The sequence below is a fragment of the Capricornis sumatraensis genome, chromosome 2, assembly GCF_032405125.1.
Source record: "Capricornis sumatraensis isolate serow.1 chromosome 2, serow.2, whole genome shotgun sequence".
Taxonomy (NCBI): Eukaryota; Metazoa; Chordata; class Mammalia; order Artiodactyla; family Bovidae; genus Capricornis; species Capricornis sumatraensis.
Genome location: NC_091070.1, coordinates 32,168,408 through 32,193,840, shown reverse-complemented (window position 1 = coordinate 32,193,840; position 25,433 = coordinate 32,168,408). Strand labels below are relative to the sequence as shown.

Here is a 25,433-nt window from a genome sequence, read left to right as displayed (position 1 = left end):
TTTCAGTAGTAATTACCAAGAATCTTAAATAATTATGCTTTTTGGCTCAAGAAGTTACTCTTATGTTTGACTGTATATCATAATGAAATAATTCAAAGTCAGGGGAAAAAACCCTTACATATATATGAAATTTTTTGGAGTGATATATTTCTATCTATCAAATAGTGAGTATATAAGGAATATCCTGAATGTTTACCAACAGGAAATGATAAAATAATAAAGGCATATGTACCATCATTTAAAATATAATTATGAAGTCTATATGGTAGTATAGTAAAGCATTTATGACCTGATTACAATGGAAAATCTGGAATGAAACAGTTTTAGATTTTAGCTATGGATACCCAGGGACAGGGGAGCCTGGTGGGCTGCCGTCTGTGGGGTCACACAGAGTCAGACACGACTGAAGCGACTTAGCAGCAGCAGCAGCAGTGGATAATAAAAAGATAAGGGGGATAGTAAAAATGAAGTTGTGTTAAGTAGGATTCTTTGTGTTTCCCTTTTATTTTCCAGTTTTTGTAAAATATGCTTTCATAATTTAAATTTGTTATCCATTGACTTTGCAATAAAAAGTTAAATATGTTATTGATACCTAGATTCACAGATATTTGAGTCAAAGTGATGAACTGAAAGCTGGATGTTGTATTCTGTTTTAGGTATTACCCAATGTAGACATTGACAGCATCTCTAATGGTAGTGCTGAGGTCGGTCTGTCTCCTTCTAGTCCCAAAGAAGCATCTTCTCCTCCTTTGAGAACCTGGATACAGGTATTACTTAGGAATGTATCATATATCTTTGAACAGTATGATTATAGACTTTAACTGATATTCTGTGCAAAGTCTCCCATTATAATATATTTTAATTATTTAGGTTTTAAGGAAAAGATTCAAAACAAATTTGAAATTGCTTATGAACTTGAAAAAAAGAGTTTAAGACCTTTACATTTATCAACATTTTGAGAGTGATCATCCTTAGTGTAACTTTTTGGCAACTTAAGCTGTAAGACTTATATGTGAGGAATTAATTTCTGTCTCTTTGGAGAAGAATCTTGATTTAAATGGGAATTATAGTTTTCCTGAATGTGAATTTTATAACGACAATTGGAATTCATGTTTTGGGATGTTGCTTTGTCATCAAACTATTGACATGATGCAAAAATATGCATTTCTTTCTAGTAATATTTATTTGCTGCTTGTGATTGAATGACAGAATTAGGACTAGCACTGTAACTTTTCCTTGGGTTTCATCTATTCTAAGCAAATTTAGTCATTGAGCCTATAATTTTAAGGAGAGGAAGAACATCAATTTTTCACAATCAAAAATAGTGAAAATTGAATGACCCCAAATGCCATTTGTGCCTAATTTAATTTTTCATCAGCATTTTTTTAACTAGAAGTTTATTAGAACATATAATTTCAAATAATAATTTTTTAGACTATTAGTCATTGTGCTCTAAGGAATTATCTATTGTGGTTTTTGATAACTAGGTTATATATTGTGAGGCCTGGAGACTAAATTTGTAAAATAATTGTTTTCTTTATTTTTTTTTATAAATTATTTGATTCTTTATCTGTCTTTTTGTGATTTTGTGTATGTGTAAACTTATATATCCATATAAATATTTTTCTTTAGGAGAAAAATCACAATAATTAACTTGATCAGTTGACTTAAGTTGGTTTGTTGATGGAGTCCTTGATAGAAAAACTGATACCTAATTTTTTATAGCTGTTGAAATGATAACTTAATGACTTAAAGACTGGCTTGGATTTCATTTACTAATTACATCGTTTCTGAGCAAGATATCAACATAAAAAATAGAGGCATGTAATTATAAGCTTATGCTGTGGGTCGTGTTATAGTAAATTAGGTATAATTTGCAACAAAAACTTTCTGAAAATGCTTTCTTAGGCTCCAGAATTTACGAAGGCAGATGAAGAAGAGATGAAGTTTCCAGGAATGAACTTTGATGAAGTAATTGATATTGTACAGGTAACAAAGCTTAGCAGTCCTGTGAATTTATTTTTCTAGTATTTTTTCATGTGACTTGATTATCTTATTTTTTTTTAACTTTTTTTTTTTTTTTTGCTGTACCATGCAACATATGAACTCCAGGGGATTCCCCTGAGACTTTTTTTTTTTTAAGAGCAGTTTTGGTTCACAGCAGAATTGAGAGAGATGTACAGAAATTATTTGTATGTTCCCTACATCTACACATGCAAAGCCTCCCCCATTATCAATATATCCTAACAATTTTAATTTGTTAAAGTTGATGTATCTACACTGACACATCATATTCAAAGTATGTAGGTGACCTTATGTTGTATGGTCTGTGGATTTGGAAAAATGTATTCATCATTATACTGTTACACAGAGTATTTTCTCTGTCCCCAGGTCCTCTGTGTTCTATTTATCCTTTCCCTTACCCACCCCTGTCCCTAGCAATCATTGATATTCTTACTGTCTTTATACTTTTGTCTTTTCCAGAATGTCATATGTTTGGAATCCTATAGTATGTAGCTTTCTCAGATTGGCTTCTTTCTCTCAGTAATATTTACTTAAGTTTCCTCCATATCTTTTCATGGCTTGAAAACTCATTTCTTTTTAGTACTGAGTAATATTCCATTGTCTAAATGGATCACAGTTTGTCCATTCACCTACTAAAGGACATTTTGGTTGTTTACAAGTTTTGACAATTATGAATAAAGCTGCCATTAAGTATCTGTGACGTAAGTTTTTAACTCCTTTGGGTAGTTATCAAGGAGCACAATTGCTGGCTTATATGGTAAAAGTATCTTTCCATTTGTGAGAAATCACTAAACTGTCTTGTCATCCTTGCTGTACCATTTTACATTCTCATCAACAATGAATGATAGTTCCTGCTTTTTCATATCCTTACCAGCATATGGTATTGTCAGTATTCCAGATTTTGTCTCTTCTAACAGGTGTGTAATGATATATTATTGTGTTTTAATTTGCGTTTCCCTGATGGCGTATGATGTAGAGCATCTTTTCAAATGCTTGTTTGCCATCTGTACATCTTCAATGAGCTGTCCGAAGGTCTTTGGCCCAATTTAAAGTTTGGGTTGTTCTCTTATTATTGAGTTTTAAGAGTTTTTTGGTATATTTTGGTTAACAGTCTTTATCAGATGTGTCTTTTGCAAATATTTTCTCCTAGTCTGTAGCTTAATTTCTAATTCTCTTGACATTCTTTTCAACAGAGCAAAAAATTTTAATTTGAATGAAGTCCAGCTTATCAGTTAGTTTTTTCATGGGTTGTCCCTTTGGTCTTATATCTAAAAAGTCACCTAATGCAAAGAGCTGACTCATTTGAAAAGACCCTGATGCTGGGAAAGATTAAAGGCAGGAGGAGAAGGGGACGACAGAGGATGAGATAGTTAGATGGCATCACCAACATGAGTTTGGGTAAACTCTGGGAGTTGGTGATGGACAGGGAGGCCTGGCGTGCTGTGGTTCATGGGGTCACAAACAGTCGGACACGACTGAGCAACGGAAGTGAACTGAACTAAAAAGTCATTGCCATACCCACAGTCATCTAGGTTTTCTCCTGTGTTATCTCTAGTTTTATAGTTTTGCATTTTAATTTTAGGTCTATAATCCATTCTGAGTTAATTTCTGTGAAGAGTGTAAGCTCTGTGTCTAAATTTATTTTTTTTCCTGTGACTGTCCAGTTGTTCTAGCGCCATTTGTTGAAATGACTATCTTTGCTTCATTGTATTGCCTTTACTCCTTTGCCATAGAATAGTTGACTATATTTATGTGGATCTATTTCTGGGTCCTTTATTCTGTTCCATTGATTTGTCTGCTCTTTTGCCAGATAAAACAACTGCCTTGATTATTGTTGCTTTATAGTAAGTCTTGAAGTTGGGTGTTGTCAGTCCTCCGACTTTATTCTTCACCTTCAATATCATATTAGCTATTCAGGGTCTTTTGCTTCTCCATATAACTCTTAGAGTAAGTTTGTTGATATCTCCAAAATAACTTGTTGAGATTTTTCTTGGAATTACATTGACTCTGTAGATCAATTTGGGAAGAACTGACATCTTAATGGTATTTAGTCTTCCTCTCCATGAACATGGAATATTTCTCCACTTATTTAGTTTTTTATTTCATTCATTTGAATTATATAGTTTTCCTCATAGATCTTGTACATGTTTTGTAGATTTTATACCTAAGTATTTCATTTTAAGGGAGCATGCTAATGTAAATGGTATTGCATTTTTAATGTCAAATTCTACTTGTTCATTGTTGATATATAGGAAAGTGATAGACTTGTGTATGTTAACCTTGATTCCTATAACCTTGCCATAATTGCTATTTAAAAACAGGAGTCTTTTTGTTGTTTCTTTTTAGATTTTCTACATATATAATCATGTCATCTGCAAATAAAGGTAGTTTTATTTCTTCCCAGTCTGTATACCTTTAAAATTTTCTTTTCTTGTCAGAGTACATTAGCAGGGACTTCTTAGTGTAGTATTGAAAAGGAGTGGTGAGAGGTGATGACATTCTTGCCTTTTTTCTGATGGTTGAGTATCTTTTGACCATCAGTATTATGTTATAGTGCTTTGAGAAGCTTCCTTTTACTTTGCAGTTGAATATATTTAAAAATTATAAGATTGTTTTTCTATAGTACAGTATTTATGCTTTGTTGCTCAGTTGTGTCCGACTCTTTGAGACTCCCATGAACTGAAGCCCACCAGGCTCCTCTGTCCGTGGAATTTTCCTGGCAAGAATACTGGAGTGGGTTGCCATTTCCTCTTCCAGGGAATCTTTCTGACCCAGGGACTGAACCTGCATCTCTTGTGTCTCCTGCGTTGCAGGCAGATTCTTTATCCGCTGAGCCATCAGGAAAGCTCACCTAGCTGCCTCCATGGAACTTGATTGTTAGCTGTTTCCCACCTGCATCTCATCTCTCTTGCTTCCTACTTCCTTTTTCTTTTTTATTCCCTTTGGTTTCCTTCTCTCCAGTCTGTTCCTTCTTCTATTACATTTGTCTGTTTTAGTTTCTGGATCATTGACAAAGTTACTGCTTAGTTCATATTGAGGAAAAAAGTTGGGAGGGGTCTGAAATCCAAGAGAAGAGCCCATATAGCAAGAAAAGTTATAGAAATGATGGAAATGATTAAATAGAAAGAGAGAAAAATTAGGAGGAAGTAAAATATTAGATTGGTACAAAACTGATTGTGGTATTGCATTGTTAAACTTTGCCATTTGATATTGAAATATATTCTTAAATGTGGTTATGTTATACATCATTTTAATGCACATTTCTTGCTTTATGTTTTTTGCTAATGAATTATTACTTGCTCTTTATATGTATTTTAGACTATTGAAATGATGTTAGACAAAAAGCAAATTCAAGTGATTTTCTTATTCAAGTTCAAAATTGGTTAAGAAGCAGAGGAAACAACTCACAACATCAGCAATGCATTTGGCCCCTGCTAATGAACTCTGGGAGTTGGTGATGAACAGGGAGGCCTGGCGTGCTGCATTTCATGGGGTTGCAAAGAGTCGGACATGATTGAATGACTGAACTGAATTGTAATGAATGTAAAGTGCAGTGGAACTGCTAATGAATATAAAGGGCAGTGGTGGTTCAAGAAGTTTTGTGAAAGAGATGAGAGCCTTGAAGAGGAGGAGTGTAGTGGGCAGCCAATGGAAACTGACAACTAATTGAGAGTAACCATCAAAGCTGACCCTCTTACAACTACATGAGAAGTTGCCCAAGAACTCAATGTTGACCATTCTATGGTCGTTTGGCATTTGAAGCAAATTGGAAAGGTGAAAAAGCTTGATAAGTGGTTGTTTCATGAGCTGCCTACAAAGGAAAAAAATTCATCTTTTTGAAGTGTTACCTTCTCTTTTTCTACACAACAGTGAATTGTTTATTGATCAGATTGTGATGTATGATGAAAATTGGATTTTATACCACCAGCAACAACCATCTCAGTGGTTAGGCTGAGAAATTCCAAAGCACTTTGCAAAGCCAAACTTGCACCAAAAAAAGTGTCATGGTCACTGTTTGGTGATGTGCTGCTGGTCTGATCCATTATAGCTCTCTGAATCCTGGCAAAACCAGTACGTCTGAGAAGTATCCTCAGCAAATTGATGAGAATACACCAAAGACTGCAATGCCTGCAACCAGCATTAGTCAACAGAAAGGGTCCAGTTCTTCTCCACAACAACACCTGACCACACATCACACAACCAGTGGTTCAAAAATTGAATGAATTGGTCTATGAAGTTTTGCCTCATCTGCTGTATTCACCTGACCTCTCCTCAACCAACGACTACTTCTTCAAGCATCTAGACAACTTTTTGCAGGGAAAATGCTTCTACAACCAGCAGGAGGCAGAAAATGCTTTCCAAGAGGTTTTTGAATATGCTAGAGAAATAAACCAACTTACTGGCAAAAATGTATTGATTGTAAGGGTTTCTATTTTGACTAGTAAAGATGTGTTTGAGCCTAATTAGAATGATGTAAAATTCAGGCCCTGAAACCACAATTACTTTTTGCACCAACCTATATAAAGGATGGGAGAAAAGATCATAGAACATAGCAACTACTTGAACAATGACGTGTCAGTAGACTTTCAAGAAGACGTTTGTTCGTGTTTCTTAGACTTTCAGAACTAAGACTAGCTTTGTTGATCATAAAATAAAACCTTATTTTAAATATTAAGAGCTATGTAATATATTAATGTTACTTGCTCACTGGTATGTTTTCTCTTGTGAGCTCCACATGAATGTCTTGAAGGCAGGAATATTATTTCTTTATGTTCCTAATGTGTAGAAGTGACATTAGACAGCTGTTCAATGTACAAGTGACAGAAATACTATAGAAATAGCAAAGAATTTGGACTTCAAAGAGGAGTGTGTCTACCCTTGCTCTGCCACTTTAATAGCTGTGAACTTCATTTTTCAATAGGAGAATATTATTGTTACACTTTTTAAAGATCCTTAACTTTTTTTGAGACACATACTGGATTATTTACAGATAAAATGATATGATATCTGTGATTTACTTCAAAATGATCTGTGAAGGAGAAAGTGGATGGGGGAAGTATAGACGACATAGAGCTGGTCATGAGTTGGTAATTTTAAAGTGGGGGAACAGGTAGGTGGGATTCTTGTTGTTTATATATAGTGCTATTTTTTTAGCTTTAAATGTGTATAAACATGTATATTTTTCATAAGAGAAAGTTAAAAAATTCTGGAAATAACACTGGATCCTGATGTGCTGGCACAATTAATGTATAAAATAACCTAACTGCATTTTTGCTGTTCAGTTGCTAAGTCATGTCCAACTCTTTGAGACCCCATGGGTCTCATAGCACACCAGGTTCCTTTGTCCTCCACTATATGTTCCATAAGAGTAACAGCAATATTTGGAAGTATCAATTTTACAATGATAATAAATTAATGAATATATAGGGGGAAATGTTAGTAATGTCTTATGCAGGAATAACCAAGCTCTCTAGTTTGCTTTTGACTATTTAAAATGAATATTGGGTTTTAAAAGACAAAATAATTGTATAATTAGAGTTTCTTCAATGTGATTTATATGACAAATGTGTGTGTTATAAATAATGTGATACCACCAAATTAGAAAATGATCTTTATTAATTTAGAAGTGTTGGTTAATTCACCTATTTAAGTTCCCTACCTATACTTGTCATTCAGAAAGTGTTGAACAGTTACTTGAATAAAATAGTTCTTTTTTTAATTATTACCAGGAAGAAGAAAAATGTGATGAAATTTCAGAATACTCTGAACCAATTCTGGAGTTTAATAGAAGTGTTAAAGCTGTTTCTACAAAATATAATGGCCCTCCATTTCCGCCAGTTGCTTCTACTTTTCAGCCCACTACTGACACTCTGGATAAAGTAATTCAGAGAAAAGAAACATTGGAAAATAGCTTAATTCAGTGGTGAGTTTATAGTGTTGTTGGGGCGAACATAATTGTAGTAGCAAGTATAAATAGCATGTGTTAAGTTTTGGTTGAATATCTTCCCTGTCTTTTTTTGTTTATTAAATTTTTTCTTTGCTGTACTAGTCACTGGACACTATCTAATGTGATGCCAGGGGTTTGACTAACTATTGGAGGTATTATTTCTGTTCTTGAATATTTGTACTTAGGCTGTCTATTATGGCAAAAGAGACTATTGTTGAGTGACAAAAGCATTAAAAATGTTCACATTCTTTAATCCAGTGGTTCATTTCCAGAAATTTATCCTAAGGAAATAATTAGTTCTACCAGTAGGCCATAGAATACTTATCATTTGTATTGTAGTGCTTACTGCAAACAAGGCACTGTTTTATTATGTATATATTATGTATATAAACTAATGAACTCTATTTTTATACTTATTTGTACCTATGAGAAGCCTTAAAGAAGTTATGGAATAAACTATACAATTGACTGTTAATACGGTTAGCAAGATTGGGTTTAAAAGGATATTTAATGATATAGAAAGATATTAGTAACATACTGGTGCATAAATGAAGGAGCATACCAGGGATGCAACCATAGTTTAGAAGAGCTCACTCAAAAATGAATGTGCATGGGAAAAATATTGAAAAATAATACCGGATTGTTAATTAACATTGTTTATTCCTGAATCTGAGATTGTGAGTGAGCTTTTTTTTTTTTAGCTTTTATGTTTTCTCTGATTTTTCTACAATGAACATCTGTTACTTGTATAACAATAATAATAATTAAGAAGCCTGTTAGCATCTCTAATGTACAGAAACAGTCTCCCATTGTGTTTCCTTTCCTTTTCCTCTCCTACTTTCCCTTCCTAATAATGACCTTGAAAATAAATTTTTTTAGAGGAAAACTACCTGTGTTGCAGTATATATATTTACTTCTTTGAAGAGAGTGTAGCTGATCTTTTCTAGCTTTGATCTTGTTGGGGTTTTATACGTGCTTGCAGAGTAGGGACCCCAACATTTTAGGTGCATGATATGCCAGGTAGTCATTGACCTAACCTTATTTTGAATTTATGAGGTCTTCTAAACTTTTCATTAGACTGATCAGAAAGATTTTAATTTGATAAACTACCTTTAACACAGAGATTTCATGTGTTTTGCTAGGAGATATTTTTGAGTTTTTTCTTCTTTTCCAGGTTCGGCTTTCAGACTGCTTTCACATGTAAATTTTTGTGTCTATGGGTACCAGTTATTTTTAAGGGTGATATTTCTAACCATTTATATGTTTCAACTAAATTTAGGAATCCTTAACTTTTTCCCCTCAGGGTAGAACAAGAAATAATGTCAAGAATGATCTCTGGGCTCCTTCCAGTCCAACAGCAAGCCACAGCTAACGTCAGTGTCTCAGTCAGTGAGGCCAGTGAGCCAGTGACTTCTGACATTGGTAAGTAAAGTGGAATCTTTTAGCTTTTTCTGTTACTAAAAGACAAAACCTTCAGTCATTGCAAATTTATATATTCTAGAAATCATGTAGTCCTTAGTTGACAAAAGATAAAAGTCCTCTTCTTTTCAGTATGACTTCTCAGTTCTCCATAGAGGAAGTTATTTCTCCCTTACATTCTTATTCCATACTGTAGCATTCAGATTATTCTACCAGCCTCTGTCCCCTTCCCCCTAAATCTCTCTATTATTTCCTGTAGCACTTGTGTATGTGTATCTTTGTTATAGTAACTATCAAATTGTATTATGATTGGTTTGTATACCTGTCTCACTCACTAGTTTTTAAATTACTTATAAATAAGGGTTTTTCTCGTTTAGAGCCTAACTTTAAAAAAAATTAATATATTTATTTTAATTGGAGGCTAGTTACTTTATAGTATTATAGTGGTTTTTGCTGTACATTGACATGAATCAGCCATGGGTATATGTGTGTTTCCCATCCTGAACCCCCCTCCCACCTCCCTCTCCATCCCATTCCTCAGGGTCATCCCAGTGTTCCAGCCCTAAGCACCCTGTCTCATGCATCGAACCTGGACTTGCAATCTGTTTCACATATGATAATATACGTGTTTCAATGCTATTCTCTGAAATCATCCCACCCTCTATTTCTCCCAGAGTCCAAAAGTCTGTTCTTTACATCTGTGTCTCTTTTGCTGTCTCGCATATAGGGTCATTGTTACCATCTTTCTAAACTCCATACTTATGCATTAATCTACTGTTGGTGGTTTTCTTTCTGACTTACTTCACTCTTTATATAGGCTCCAGTTTTATCCACCTCACTAGAACTGATTCAAATGCATTCTTTTTAATAGCTGAGTAATATTCCTTTGTATAAATGTACCACAGCTTTCTTCTCCATTTGTCTGCTGATGGACATCTTGGTTACTTCCATGTCCTGGCTATTGTAAACAGTGCTGCGATGAACATCAGGGTACATGTGTCTCTTTCAATTCTGGTTTCCTCAGTGTGTATGCCCTGTATTGGGATTGCTGGGTCGTATGGCAGTTCTATTTCCAGTTTAATAAGGAATCCCCACACTGTTCTCCATAGTGGCTATACTAGTTTGCATTCCCACCAACAGTGTGAGAAGGTTTCCTTTTCTCCACACCCTCTCCAGCATTTATTGTTTGTAGACTTTTTGATGGCAGCCATTCTGACTGGCATGAAATGGTACCTCATTGTGGTTTTGATTTGCAGTTCTCTGATAATGAGTGATGTTGAGCATCTTTTCATGTGTTCATTAGCCATCTATATGTCTTCTTTGGAGAAATGTCTGTTTAGTTTTTTGGCCCCTTTTTTGATTGGGTTGTTCATTTTTCTGGAATTGAGCTGCAGGAGTTTCTTGTATATTTTTGAGATTAATTCTTTGTCAATTGCTTCATTTGCTGTTATTTTCTCCCATTCTGAAGTCTGTCTTTTCACCTAGCTTATAATTTCCTTCATTGTGCAAAAGCTTTTAAGTTTAATTAGGTCTGATTTGTTTATTTTTGCTTTTATTTCCATTACTCTGGGAGGTGGTTCATAGAGGATCCTGCTGTGATTTATGTCAGAGAGTGTTTTGCCTCTGTTTTCCTCTAGGAATTTTATATTTGCCTATGTTTTCCTCTAGGAATTTTGTAGTTTCTGGTCTTACATTTAGATCTTTAATCCATTTTGTTTATTTTTCTGTATGGTGTTAGAAAATGTTCTAGTTTTATTCTTTTACAGGTGGTTGACCAGTTTCCATAGCTCCACTTGTTAAAGAGATTGTATTTTCTCCATTGTATATTCTTGCCTCCTTTGTCAAAGATAAGGTGTCCATAGGTGCATGGATTTATCTCTGGGCTTTCAATTTTGTTCCATGGATCTATATTTCTGTCTTTCTGCCAGTACCATACTGTCTTGATGACTGTAGCTTTGTAGTATAGTCTGAAGTCAGGCAAGTTGATTCCTCCAGTTCCATTCTTCTTTTTCAAGATTGCTTTGGCTATTCAATTTCCATACAAATTGTGAAATTATTTGTTCTAGTTCTGTGAAAAATACCGTTGGTAGCTTGATAGGGATTGCATTGAATCTATAAATTGCTTTGGTTAATATACTCCTTTTCACTATAAAGATTCTTCTGATCCATGAACCTGGTATATTTCTCCATCTATTAGTGTCATCTTTGATTTCTTTCATCAGTGTTTTATAGTTTTCTATATATAGGTCTTTTGTTTCTTTAGGTAGATTCCTAAGTATTTTATTCTTTTCGTTGCAATGGTGAATGGAATTGTTTCCTTAATTTCTCTGTTTTCTCATTGTTAGTGTATAGGAATGTAAGGGAAATCTGTGTGTTAACTTTATATCCTGCAACTTTACTATATTCATTGATTAGCTCTAGTAATTTTCTGGTGGAGTCTTTAGGGTTTTCTGTGTAGAGGATCATGTCATCTGCAAACAATGAAAGTTTTACTCCTTCTTTTCCAATATGAATTCCTTTTATTTCTTTTCTTGCTCTGATTACTGTGGCTAAAACTTCCAAAACTATGTTGAATAGTAGTGGTGAGAGTGGGCATCCTTGTCTTGTTCCTGACTTTAGGGGAAATGCTTTCAATTTTTCATCATTGAGGACAATATTTGCTGGGGGTTTATTATATATGGCTTTTATTATGTTGAGGTATGTTCCTTCTCTGTCTGCTTTCTAGAGGGTTTTTATCATAAGTGGATGTTGAATTTTGTCAAAGGCTTTCTCTGCATCTATTGAGATAATCATATGGTTTTTATCTTTCAATTTGTTAATGTGGTGTATCACATTGATTGATTTGCAAATATTGAAGAATCCTTGCATCCCTGGGATAAACCCTCTTGGTCATGATGTATGATCTTTTAAATATATGTTGTTGTTCTGTTTGCTAGAATTTTGTTAAGGATTTTTGCATCTATGTTCATCAGTGATATTGGCCTGTAGTTCTCTTTTTTTGTGGCATCTTTGTCTGGTTTTGGTATTAGGGTGATGGTGGCCTCATAGAATGAGTTTGGAAGTTTACCTTCCTCTGCAATTTTCTGGAAGAGTTTAAGTAGGATAGGTGTTAGCTCTTCTCTAAATTTTTGGTAGATTTCAGCTGTGTAGCTGTCTGGTCCTAGGCTTTCATTTGCTGGAATATTTCTGATTACAGTTTAGATTTTCATGGTTATGATGGGTCTGTTAAGATATTCTATTTCTTCCTGGTTCAGTTTTGGAAAGTTATAGTTTTCTAAGAATTTGTCCATTTCTTCCAAGTTGTCGCATTTTATTGGCATATAGTTGCTGATAGTAGTCTCTTATGATCCTTTCTATTTCTGTGCTTGTTTTGATTTCTCCATTTTCATTTCTAATTTTGTTGATTTGATTCTTCTCCCTTTTTTTTGTTTTTGATGAGGCTGGCTAATGCTTTGTCTATTTTATTTATCTTCTCAAAGAACCAGCTTTTAGCTTTGTTGATTTTTGCTATGGTATCCTTTGTTTCTTTTTCATTTATTTGTGCTCTAATTTTTATGATTTCTTTCCTTCTGCTAACCCTGGGGTTCTCCATTTCTTTTTTTTTCTAGTTGCTTTAGGTATAGTTAGGTTATTTATTTGATTTTTCTCTTGTTTCTTGAGGTAAGCTTATATTGCTATGAACCTTCCCCTTAGCACTGCTTTTACTGAATCTCATAGATTTTGGGTTGTTGTGTTTTCATTTTCATTTGTTTCTGTGCATATTTTGATTTTTTAAAATTTCTTCTGTGATTTGGTGGTTATTCAGAAGCGTGTTTAGCCTCCATATGTTTGTATTTTTAATAGTTTTTTTCCTGTAGTTGACATCTAATCTTTTCACATTGTGATCAGAAAAGATACTTGAAATGATTTCAGTTTTTTTAAATTTACCAAGGCTAGATTTATGGCCCAGGATATGAGCTCTCCTGGAGAAGGTTCCATGGGCACTTGAGAAAAAGGTGAAATTCATTGTTTGGGGGTGAAATGTCCTATGGATATCAATTAGGTCTAACTGGTCCACTGTATCATTTAAAGTTTGTGTTTCCTTGCTAATTTTGTGTTTAGTTGATCTATCCATAGGTGTGAGTGGGGTATTAAAGTCTCCCACTATTATTGTGTTACTGTTAATTTCCCCTTTCATACTTGTTAGCATTTGCCTTATGTATTGTGGTGCTCCTATGTTGAGTGCATATATATTTATAATTGTTATATCATCTTGGATTGATCCTTTGATCGTTACGTAGTGTCCTTCTTTGTCTCTTTTCACGGCCCTTATCTCAAAGTCTATTTTATCTGATATGAGTATCGCTACTCCTGCTTTCTTTTGGTCTCCATTTGTGTGAAATATCTTTTTCCAGCCCTTCACTTTCAGTCTGTATGTGTCCCTTGTTTTGAGGTGGGTCTCTTGTAGACAGTATATATAGGAGTCTTGTATTTGCATCCATTTAGCCAGTCTTTGTCTTTTGGTTGGGGCAGTCAACCCATTTACATTTAAGGTAATTATTGATAAGTATGATCCCGTTCTGAGAAGGCGATGGCAACCCACTCCAGTGTTCTTGCCTGGAGAATCCCAGGGACGGGGGAGCCTGGCGGGCTGCCGTCTATGAGGTCACACAGAGTCGAACAGGACTAAAGCGACTTAGCAGCAGCAGCAGCAGCACAATCCCGTTGCCATTTACTTTTCGGGGGGGATTCGAGTTTATAAACCTTTTCTGTGTTTCCTGTATAGAGAAGATCCTTTAGCATTTGTTGAAGAGCTGGTTTGGTGGTGCTGAATTCTCTGAGCCTTTGCTTGTTTGTAAAGCTTTTGATTTCTCCTTCATATTTGAGATCCTTGCTGGGTATAGTAATCTGGGCTGTAGGTTATTTTCTTTCATCACTTTAAGTATGTCTTGCCATTCCCTCCTGGCCTGAAGAGTTTCTATTGAAAGATCAGCTGTAATCCTTATGGGAATCCCCTTGTGTGTTATTTGTTGTTTTTCCCTTGCTGCTTTTAATATTTGTTCTTTGTGTTTGATCTTTGTTAATTTGATTAATATGTGTTTTGGGGTGTTTCGCCTTGGGTTTATGCTGTTTGGCACTCTCTGGGTTTCTTGGACTTGGGTGGCTATTTCCTTCCCCATTTTAGGGAAGTTTTCAACTGTTATCTCCTCAAGTATTTTCTCATGGCCTTTCTTTTTGTCTTCTTCTGGGACTCCTATGATTTGAATGTTGGGGTGTTTAATATTGTCCCAGAGGTGTCTGAGGTTGTCCTCATTTCTTTTAATTCGTTTTTCTTTTTTCCTCTCTGATTCATTTATTTCTACCATTCTATCTTCCGCCTCACTTATCCTACCTTTTGCCTCAGTTATTCTACTGTTGGTTCCCTCCAGAGTATTTTTGTTCTCAGTTATTGCATTATTCATTATTGAGTGACTCTTTTTTATTTCTTCTAGGTCCTTGTTAAACTTTTCTTACGTCTTTTCAATGCTTGTCTCCAGACTATTTTTCTGTATTTTGTTTTAAAGATTTTGGATCATTTTTACTATCATTATTCTGAATTCTTTTTCAGGTAGACTCCCTATCTCCTCCTTTTTGGTTTGGTTTGGTGGGCATTTATCATGTTCCTTTACCTACTGAATATTTCTCTGCCTTTCATCTTGATTAGATTGGCCTTTCTGTATGCTGTAGGTTTGTGGTTCCTCTTTATTGTGGAGGTTCCTCCCTGTGGGTTTGGTTGGACAAGTAGCTTGTCAAGGTTTCCTGGTTAGGGAAGCTTGCATTGGTGTTCTGGTGGGTGGAGCTGGATCTCTTCCCTCTGGAGTGCAAGGAAGTGTCCAGTAGTGAGTTTTGAGGTGTCTGTGGGTTTGGTGTGACTTTTGGCCACCTATATTTTAATGCTCAGGGTTATGTTCCTGCGTTGTTGGAGAATTAGCTTGGTATGTCTTGCTCTGAAACTTGTTGGCTCTTCGGTGGAGGTTGGTTTCAGTGTAGGTATGGAGGCTTTTGGATGAGCTCTTGTCAATTAATTTTCCCTGGAGTCAGGAGTTTTCTGGTGTTCTCAAGTTTTGGATTTAAGCCTCTTGCCTCTGGCTTTCAGTCTTATTCTTACAGTAGCCTCAAGGCTTCTCCAGCCATACAACACTGATGATAAACCATCTAGGTTAGTGGTGAAAAGATTCTCCACAGTGAGGGACACGCAGAGAGGTTCACAGAGTTACATGAGAAGAGAAGAGGGAGGAGGGGCATAGAGGTGACCAGAAAGAGAAGAGGGGGGATCAAAAGAGGAGAGAGGAATCTAGCTAGTAATCAGTTCCCTATGTGCTCTCCACAGTCTGGAACAGTCAGAGAGGTTCACAGAGTAACACAGAGAAGAGAAGAGGGAGGAAGGAGATAGAGGTGACCAAGAGGAGAAGAGGGGCAGTCAAAAGGAAAGAGATAGATCTAGCCAGTAATCAGTTCCCTTAGAGCCTAACTCTTGACTGACACCTAATGGTAAAGTCATTTTGTCATGTTAGAAGAGACTGCTTTGAAAGAAGACATCTAGAAATACAAATCTGAAAGAAAACCAAAACCAATTTATCCAAATAATTGCTCCAAGAATATTTCAAAATCTGTTGAAAAAGCAACAGATGGAAAATGTCAGTCAAAATGAAACTGAAATTAAAAAGAACTAGAAGCTAAAGAGAAGGCAAAGCACCATGAAATGCGCCTTGGAGAAACAGGCAGTTGGACTCCCATAGCTTTTGGTCAAGATTCTAGTTGTGGAGATGGTATTCAGCAATCCCAAGACAAGGAGACCAGTCCAGGAAAGCAAACAAGTATCTCCAAAGATTCATCCAGTTTATAAGGAATATTATCCAAACTGCCAGATACTTTTTCCTCATTGCTAGGTCAGAATGTCTTGATGGCATATTTTGGAGTGTTTGGATTCTCCAGAGCACAAAGCAAGGCTAGTAACAGTCCTCTTCGCAGTCCATCACATGGCTCAGGTGGTGGTTTCAGTGAACTAATACAGGCTTTGTCGCCTTAAGGAAAGATTGCTGGCGACGGAATGAAACACCAACACTGCAGAGTGGTTTGAATCTTTGTATTTTAACTCATTGCTTCTTACAGCTGCTTTATTTTATATCCTTTTGCACAACAATCTACAGGGCAAGTTGCCAAACACCATAATTCAGCGACTATACAGTGCGCAGGTGCAGGGCGAGATAACCTTTACCTTAACTTATTTACTGCAGCTAAGACTTTGTTTTGGGGAACTTCCTTATCAACTTAGAATCCCTTTTGTCCCTGGGTCTGTTCCTTTTGAGGAATCAGAGAAACATCCTTGTGTGCAAGAAATGTTCTTTTCCCACGGGAACAAACAGAGGATTCTTAGCTGAACATCTCGTTTGCAAGAATGTTCAGCCGTGGTTGAGAGTCTCGTTTACAAGCACTTCTCAACCTTCTTTATACCTTATTCCCTACACTGGGCAGAACATCTCATTTGCAAGAATGTCCAGCCCTGGTTGAAAGTCTCATTTGCAAGCACTTCTCAACCTTCCTTATACCTTGTTTCCTACAAAAGATGATCTGATATAGAGGGTATTTAGATTCTGTTCTGTTTTCTTTAAAAGCATGTATGTTCACTTTTGTTTTCCTATGCTTGAGTAGGGCTTTTAGGTTTTATAACAAAGATATTCTGATTTTTTATCATGTCGAAACAGGGAATTACAGGAAAGGAGACATATTGACATATATTTTTGAATTTAGGTTTGGGATTATGGTAGTCTTTGCTGTGGTAGCTCCAGAGTAAATTGTTATTACTTACCTCTCAACAAGTGATCCCAAGATATCTGTACCTACCTTTTAGGGAATTCTGAGTAATGCTGCCATAGTTGTACTAATTAAGGAGTACTCTTTGAGAGGTCATATTTCCATCAAGTTGTATTGATCACTGTTTACATGTTTTCCACACAGAGCTTTAGCGATATAATCACTTTAAGCCTGATAAAGTCTCTTTAGGACGTTTTACTGACATCCTATAGTCATACAAGTGAAAATTAAACCCATTTGGAAAATTAATATACCTATAGAGCTGCTGACATCAAGCCCCTAAACTATGTTAAAAGTTTGAGGAGGATTATCTGTAGTGTTAGTAATGGATGTACCTGAAACTAGAAGGAAGTAAGGTTTTTCTTCATTTTTATGAAGAAGCTGCCATTTCTCTAAATATCTCCCTGTAGTCCTTGTGTTTTGTCAGGATCCATCACAGAGTTTCCTGATCCCTTTCTCTTGGAAGTGTAGATTTTTTTTCAGATGAAAACCTTTAAAGTGGCTTCAAATCCTTTTTAATCACTAAATTTTGTAGTGGTAGGGAAGAGGCCATATAAGTAAGTTTTCATTTGAATGTTTTCTTCCCCTGTTTAGTTTCTTTAGAGACGATGTTCATTGTGTGAGTTTCCATCTTATTGTCTTGCATAGTAAGCAGATTTTGTATTTTCATTTAATTCCTTGTTACACCATCTCATACACATATGTTCACATCTCTAAAATTATAAGAATTAAGGCTTAGAATGCAAGCATGTTTCTTTCACACTTATTCTAAAGTTCTTTCATTTTCTAGTGGAAGGAACAAGCAGTGGTGCCCTCCAGCTTTTTGTCGATGCTGGGGTTCCTGTGAATTCAGACATGATCAGGCATTTTGTGAATGAAGTTCTTGCTGAGACCATTGCTGTCATGTTAGGTGACAGAGAAGCAAAGAAACCAGATCCTGTTGTTACAGGTGTTTCTGGAGATGTTTCAACAAGTGAAACACACTTGCCGGTAGGTATGACTTAGGTATGACTTTTTCATGGCTTGAAATCCTGGACAATTTTTAATACCTTTATTAAAAAACAGTGAAATGGACAGATTTTAACTTGGGTCATAAGATCTTAGTTTGTGGTGGAGATTGGTTTATTGTAGTTATGATTACAATAAAAATTACCCTTGTATTTTATTTTAAAAACTCTAAAATCTTCGAAAGTATAATACAGTGAACACCTGTGTATGCTTTATCTACATTTACCAGTTGGTAACATTTTGACACCTTTTCTTTGTCTTTGTATGTTGTGTATTATATATTCTGTTTTTTCTGGCTGCATTGGGTCTTCATTGCAACACGTGCACTTCTCTTGTTGTGGAGCACGGGCTCTAGAGCCCGTGGACTCAGCAGTTGCGATGTGCTGGCTCTCAAGTTGTAGTGCACAGGCTTAGCTGCCCCACAGCATGTGGGATCTTAGGTCCTTGGCCAAGTATTGAACATTCGTCCCCTTGGAAAGTGAATTCTTAACCACTGGACCACCAAGGATGTCCCTATATATTCTTTAAAAGTCATTTGACAGTTGTAGATACCATGATACTTTACTTCTAAAAGCATCAGCAGTATGTCCTAAGAATAAGATTCTTTATTACATATCCAAAATACCATTATTATGTCCCCCCAGTTTAATATCAGTGTGTTAATACTATATAATATAGAGTCCATATTTGAATTTCTCCAGTTGTTCCAAAAGAATCCTTATAGCTTTTTTCTTTTTAAATTCAAGATATAGCTAACAATCACATGCATTGCTTTTGGTTCTTACATAAACTGATATTTTTAATCTTTAAAAGAAAATATATTTTAAGCATTTCTGTTATTGTTTAATCAAACTTTCTATGTTAAATAGAGTTTCTAATCTATTATAGTAAGATGGAATTATACAAAACCACTCCCACTGGGCAGGGAGGAGAGGAAGTATCCAGGTAGGAGAGTGGGAGGTGCAAACTATTGGGTTTAAGATAGGCTCAAGGATGCATTGTGCATTACCATATGTAAAATAGCCAGTGGGAATGTGCTGTATGACCAAGGCACTCAAAGCTGTCGGTCCTTTGTGACAGCCTACAGGGGTGGGACAGGGAAGGAGAGGAGAGGGAGGTTCAAGAGGGAGGGGACATATGTATACCTATGGCCAATTCATATTAATGTATGGCAGAAACCATCACAATATTGTAAAATAATCCTTTAACTAAAATTTAAAAAAATTAATAAAAGGATGTATTGTATAACACAGGGAATATAGCCAGTATTTTGTAGTAACTGCAAATGGACAGTAACCTATAGAATTGTATAAAAAAAATTTTTAAACGAAAAAAAAAAGAAATTATGCAAAACCAGAATGTACTCTGTATTACCAACTCTTTAAAACTTCATAGTCAATTCTTATCCTGTAGATAATAAAGACATCGTTTTATATTGGTGAAACATTTAAACTGATTTATTTAAAGTATAAACATAAAGTTACATATTTGAATTTTATGGAAATTCATGTCAGGTAATTGGTATAGTGTTATTCAGTTCAGTTTAGTTCAGTCGCTCAGTTGTGTCCGACTCTTTGCGACCCCATGAATCACAGCACACCAGGCCTCCCTGTCCATCACCAACTCCCAGAGTTCACTCAGACTCAAGTCCATCGAGTCAGTGATGCCATCCAGCCATCTCATCCTCGGTCGTCCCCTTCTCCTCCTCCCCCCAATCCCTCCCAGCATCAGAGTCTTTTCCAATGAGTCAACTCTTCGCATGACGTGGCCAAAGTACTGGAGTTTCAGCTTTAGCATCATTCCTTCCAATGAAAACCCATGGCTGATCTCCTTCATAATGGACTAGTTGGATCTCCTTGCAGTCCAAGGGACTCTCAAGAGTCTTCTCCAACACCACAGTTCGAAAGCATCAATTCTTCGGCACTCAGCCTTCTTCACAGTCCAACTCTCACATCCATACATGACCACAGGAAAAACCATAGCCTTGAGTAGACAGACCTTGGTCGGCCAAGTAATGTCTCTGCTTTTGAATATACTATCTAGGTTGGTCATAACTTTTCTTCCAAGGAGTAAGCGTCTTTTAATTTCATGGCTGCAATCACCATCTGCAGTGATTTTTGTGGCCCCCCAAAATAAAGTCTGACACTGTTTCCACTTCCATGATCTTCGTTTTCTGAATGTTGAGCTTTATGCCAACTTTTTCACTCTCCACTTTCACTTTCATCAAAAGGCTTTTTAGTTCCTCTTCAATTTCTACCATAATGGTGGTGTCATCTGCATATCTGAGGTTAGTGATATTTCTCCTGGTGATCTTGATTCCAGCTTGTGTTTCTTCGAGTCCAGGGTTTCTCATGATGTACTCTGCATATAAGTTAAATAAGCAGGGTGACAATATACAGCCTTGACGTACTCCTTTTCCTATTTGGAACCAGTCTGTTGTTCCATGTCCAGTTCTAACTACTGCTTCCTGTCCTGCATACAGATTTCTCAAGAGGCAGTGTTTATGCCAGAAATTTGATACATAGTTTTGTTCTATGCTTTATTAACTCATCAGTAATGTATGTAGTACAGATGTTGCCAGGGTTATGATTCTGCCTATACTAATTAATTTTATCTTCTGTCCATATATTGGATATATTTTTATGAGGGTAATTTAGTGAAAAAACATAGAAAACTCAAAGTTGGAAATATATGTAGTTGTTAAGAGCGTGAACTTTGGAGCTAGGAAGATCTGAATTTGAATCCTCAGTTCTGTTACTCTAGTTTTGAGATCTACTTTTTACTAGAGATAAAATTTTAGAGTTTAAATAATGACAGCTTTACCAAAATCTGCTTTCTGAATGTTAAAGAGGCCAAGTTCTCTTCTCCCATTAGCGTATTGTTCCTTATCTTAAGAATTGTCATGACTTCTTTTGCCTTTTAATCTTTGATAAATATTTTAAATTAGTTTTCAAGTACTGTAAAATATTTTGCTGGGATTTTTGTGAGAATTAATTCAGTTTTGGTTGGTTTAATTTGGGGAAGAATTGACATCTTTATGATACTGTATCTTGTTGAGCCGTAATACAAGATTTTGTGGAAGGTTCAATGAAATGATGTATGAAAGAACTAACCTAGTGCCTGGAACTTGGTAAATACTCAATAACTAATTGTTGATCATTATTACCCATTACCAAGACTAGTAGAATATCTTTAAATTTCTCATGATAATGACTCAGTAGCATTATATTTGAAAACAGCACTCTTATGCTATTGGCTTATGCAGTTAAGAAGAATAAAACATATAGTGTATTTCTTTCACTTAAAAAACAAAGCTAAGAATATGCAAAATGTTAAGCAATGCTATGGAATTTTTTTTCTTTTTTCTGCATCACAAGGCTTATGGGATCTTAGTTCCTTAATCAGAAATCAAATACGGGCCCCAGCAGTGAAAGCACCAAGTTCTAACCACTGGACAGCCAGGGAATTCCCAATGTGATAGAATTTTTAATATGATTCATGATTTTTAAATTATATATCAATTTGCAACTCAAAATACACAATGAAGACCAATCACCACACTATAAAAGTATGTTTTAGAAAGGGAAAAGACATAGAAAATAGGGAAAAGACGTGTAGACAGTTCACAAAGCAAAAGGACATACAAAGCTGAAGGTGGTTAGTCTCCCTGATAGTTAAAAAAAAAAAATCACAAATCATTGAAATTTCATTTTTACAAATCAGATTGGAAAAACTCGAAGTCTGATTAATGCCATTGTTCAGCAAAACTTTGGGAAGCATAAATTCTCATACCTTCTGTTAGTGTAAAATGACACTCTTTAAAAGGAAATTTGGCAATATGTATTCAAATTAAGTATTCTGTTAGCCCATTAATCAAGCAGTCCCACCTGTGAGAATTTATTCCATATGTCAGTCAGTCAGTCAGTTCAGTCACTCAGTCGTGTCTGACTCATATGATCCCCCAAAATTCCCCACCTGACTCTAAAAAACACACAAGGCTTTCTGTATTCTGGTTTTTTAATATCATGATATAGTTCAGTTCAGTTCAGTAGCTCACTTGTGTCCAACTCTTTGCGACCCCATGAATCACAGCACGCCAGGCCTCCCTGTCCATCACCAACTACCAGAGTTCACCCAAACTCTTGTGCATTGAGTCAGTGATGCCATCCAGCCATCTCATCCTCTGTCATCCCCTTCTCCTCCTGCCCCTAATCCCTCCCACCATCAGGGTCTTTTCCAATGAGTCGACTCTTCACATGAAGTGGCCAAAGTATTGGAGTTTCAGCCTCAGCATCAGCCCTTCCAATGAACACCCAGGACTGATCTCCTTTAGGATGTACTGGTTGGATCTCCTTGAAGTCCAAGGACTCTCAAGAGTCTTCTCCAACACCACAGTTCAAAAGCATCAATACTTCAGCGCTCAGCTTTCTTCACAGTCCAACTCTCACATCCATACATGACCACTGGAAAAACCATAGCCTTGACTAGACAGACTTTTGTTGGCAAAGTAATGTCTCTGCTTTTCAATATGCTATCTAGGTGGGTCATAACTTTCCTTCCAAGGAGTAAGCTTTTTTAAATTCCATGGCTGCAGTCACCATCTGCGGTGATTTTGTGGCCGCCCAAAATAAAGTCTGAAACTGTTTCCACTGTTTCCCCATCTATTTCCCATGAAATGATGGGACCAGATGCCATGATCTTCATTTTCTGAATGTTGAGCTTTAAGCCAACTTTTTCACTCTCCTCTTTCACTTTCATCAAGAGGCTTTTTAGTTCCTCTTCACTTTCTGCCATAAGGGTGGTGTCATCTGCATATCTGAGGTTAGTGATATTTCTCCTGGCAATCTTGATTCCAGCTAGTGCTTCTTACAGCCCAGCGTTTCTCATAATGTACTCTGCATATAAGTTAAATAAGCAGGGTGACAATATACAGCTTCGACACACTCCTTTTCCTATTTGGAACCAGTCTGTTGTTCCATGTCCAGTTCTAACTGTTGCTTCCTGACCTGCATATAGGTTTCTCAAGAGGCAGGCCAGGTGGTCTGGTATTCCCATCTCTTTCAGAATTTTCCACAGTTGATTGTGATCCACACAATCAAAGGCTTTGGTATAGTCAATAAAACATAAGGAGATGTTTATCTGGAACTCTCTTGCTTTTTCAATGATCCATCGGATGTTGGCAATTTGATCTTTGGTTCCTGTACCTTTTCTAAAACCAGCTTGAACATCTGGAAGTTCATGGTTCACATATTGCTGAAGCCTGACTTGGAGAATTTTGAGCATTACTTTACTAGCATGTGAGATGAGTACAATTGTGTGGTAGTTTGAGCATTCTTTGGCATTGCCTTTCTTTGTGATTGGAATGAAAATTGACCTTTTCCAGTCCTGTGGCCACTGCTGAGTTTTCCAAATTTGCTGGCATATTGAGTGCAGCACTTTCACAGCATCATCTTCCAGGATGTGAAATAGCTCAACTGGAATTCCATCCCCTCCACTAGCTTTGTTCATAGTGATGCCTTCTAAGGCCCACTTGACTTCACATACCAGGATGTCTGGCTCTAGGTGAGTGATTATCTTTGTCTTGAAGATCTTTTTTGTACAGTTCTTCTGTGTATTCTTGCCACCTCTTCTTAATATCTTCTACTTCTGTTAGGTCCATACCATTTCTGTCCTTTATTGAGCCCATCTTTGCATGAAATGTTCCCTTGGTATCTCTAATTTTCTTGAAGAAATTTCTAGACTTTCCCATTCTGTTGTTTTCCTTTATTTCTTTGCATTTATCTCTGAGGAAGGCTTTCTTATCTCTCCTTGCTATCCTAAAAATAATACCCAGTTGTGTATGTGACTGACGATAGAATCAAGGTCCGATGCTGTAAAGAGCAATATTGCATAGGAACCTGGAATGTCAGGTCCATGAATCAAGGCAAATTGGAAGTAGTCAAACAAGAGATGGCAAGAGTGAACGTTGACATTCTAGGAATCAGCAAACTAAAATGGACTGGAATGGGTGAATTTAACTCACATGACCATTATATCTACTACTGTGGGCAGGAATGCCTTAGAAGAAATGGAGTAGCCATCATGGTCAACAAAAGAGTCCGAAATGCAGTACTTAGATGCAATCTCAAAAACGACAGAATGATCTCTGTTCGTTTCCAAGGCAAACCATTCAATATCACAGTAATCCAAGCCTATGCCCCGACCAGTAATGCTGAAGAAACTGAAGTTCAATGGTTCTGTGAAGACCTACTAGACCTTTTAGAGCTAACACCCCAAAAAGATGTCCTTTTCATTATAGGGGACTGGAATGCAAAAGTAGGAAGTCAAGAAACACCTGGAGTAACAGGCAAATTTGGCCTTGGAATACGGAATGAAGCAGGGCAAAGGCTAATAGTGTTTTGCCATGAGAATGCACTGGTCATAGCAAACACCCTTTTCCAACAACACAAGAGAAGACTCTGCACATGGACGTCACCAGATGGTCAACACCGAAATCAGACTGATTATATTCTTTGCAGCCAAAGATGGAGAAGCTCTATACAGTCAGCAAAAACAAGACTGGGAGCTGACTGTGGCTCAGATCATGAACTCTTTATTGCCAAATTCAGACTTAAATTGAAGAAAGTAGGGAAAACCGCTAGACTATTCAGGTATGACCTAAATCAAATCCCTTATTATTATACAGAAGTGAGAAATAGATTAAGGGACTAGATCTGATAGACAGAGTCCTGATGAACTATGGACTGAGGTTTGTGACATTGTACAGGAGACAGGGATCAAGTCCATCCCCACGGAAGAGAAATGCAAAAAAGCAAAATGGCTGTCTGGGGAGGCCTTACAAATAACTGTGAAATAAGCAAAAAGCAAAGGAGAAAAGGAAAGATATTCCATATGTATATATATGAAATGACTTGGGCTTCCTTGGTGGCTCAACGGTAAAACATCTGCCTGCTGTAGAGGAGACGTGGAGACACAGGTTCGATCCCTGGGTTGGAAATATCCCCTGGAGAGGAAAATGGCAAGCCACTCCGATAATCTTGCCCAGAAAATACCATGGACAGAGGAGCCTGGAGGAGCCCAGTTCATCGGGTCAGAGTCGGATATGAGTGAGCGACTAAACAATAAGAACATGAATGACTCAAGTCTCAAAAAGCTAAAAATAGAACTACCATATGACCCAGCAGTTTCACTTTTGGGTATA

The 25,433-nt window shown here is 36.5% G+C and overlaps 1 protein-coding gene across 4 annotated transcripts in view; it reads left to right on the top strand.

Annotated features, from left to right (window-relative positions):
* The window catches only part of KIAA0586 (KIAA0586 ortholog), a 136,655-nt gene that overhangs the window by 38,178 nt on the left and 73,044 nt on the right, over positions 1-25,433 (top strand). For all 4 annotated transcript variants that reach the window (XM_068963018.1, XM_068963013.1, XM_068963010.1 and 1 more), the window contains 5 exons: positions 657-767; positions 1,909-1,989; positions 7,755-7,948; positions 9,276-9,394; positions 18,015-18,214. In XM_068963018.1, coding sequence (XP_068819119.1) covers positions 657-767; positions 1,909-1,989; positions 7,755-7,948; positions 9,276-9,394; positions 18,015-18,214 — 705 coding nt within the window. The remainder of the gene's footprint in view (positions 1-656; positions 768-1,908; positions 1,990-7,754; positions 7,949-9,275; positions 9,395-18,014; positions 18,215-25,433) is intronic.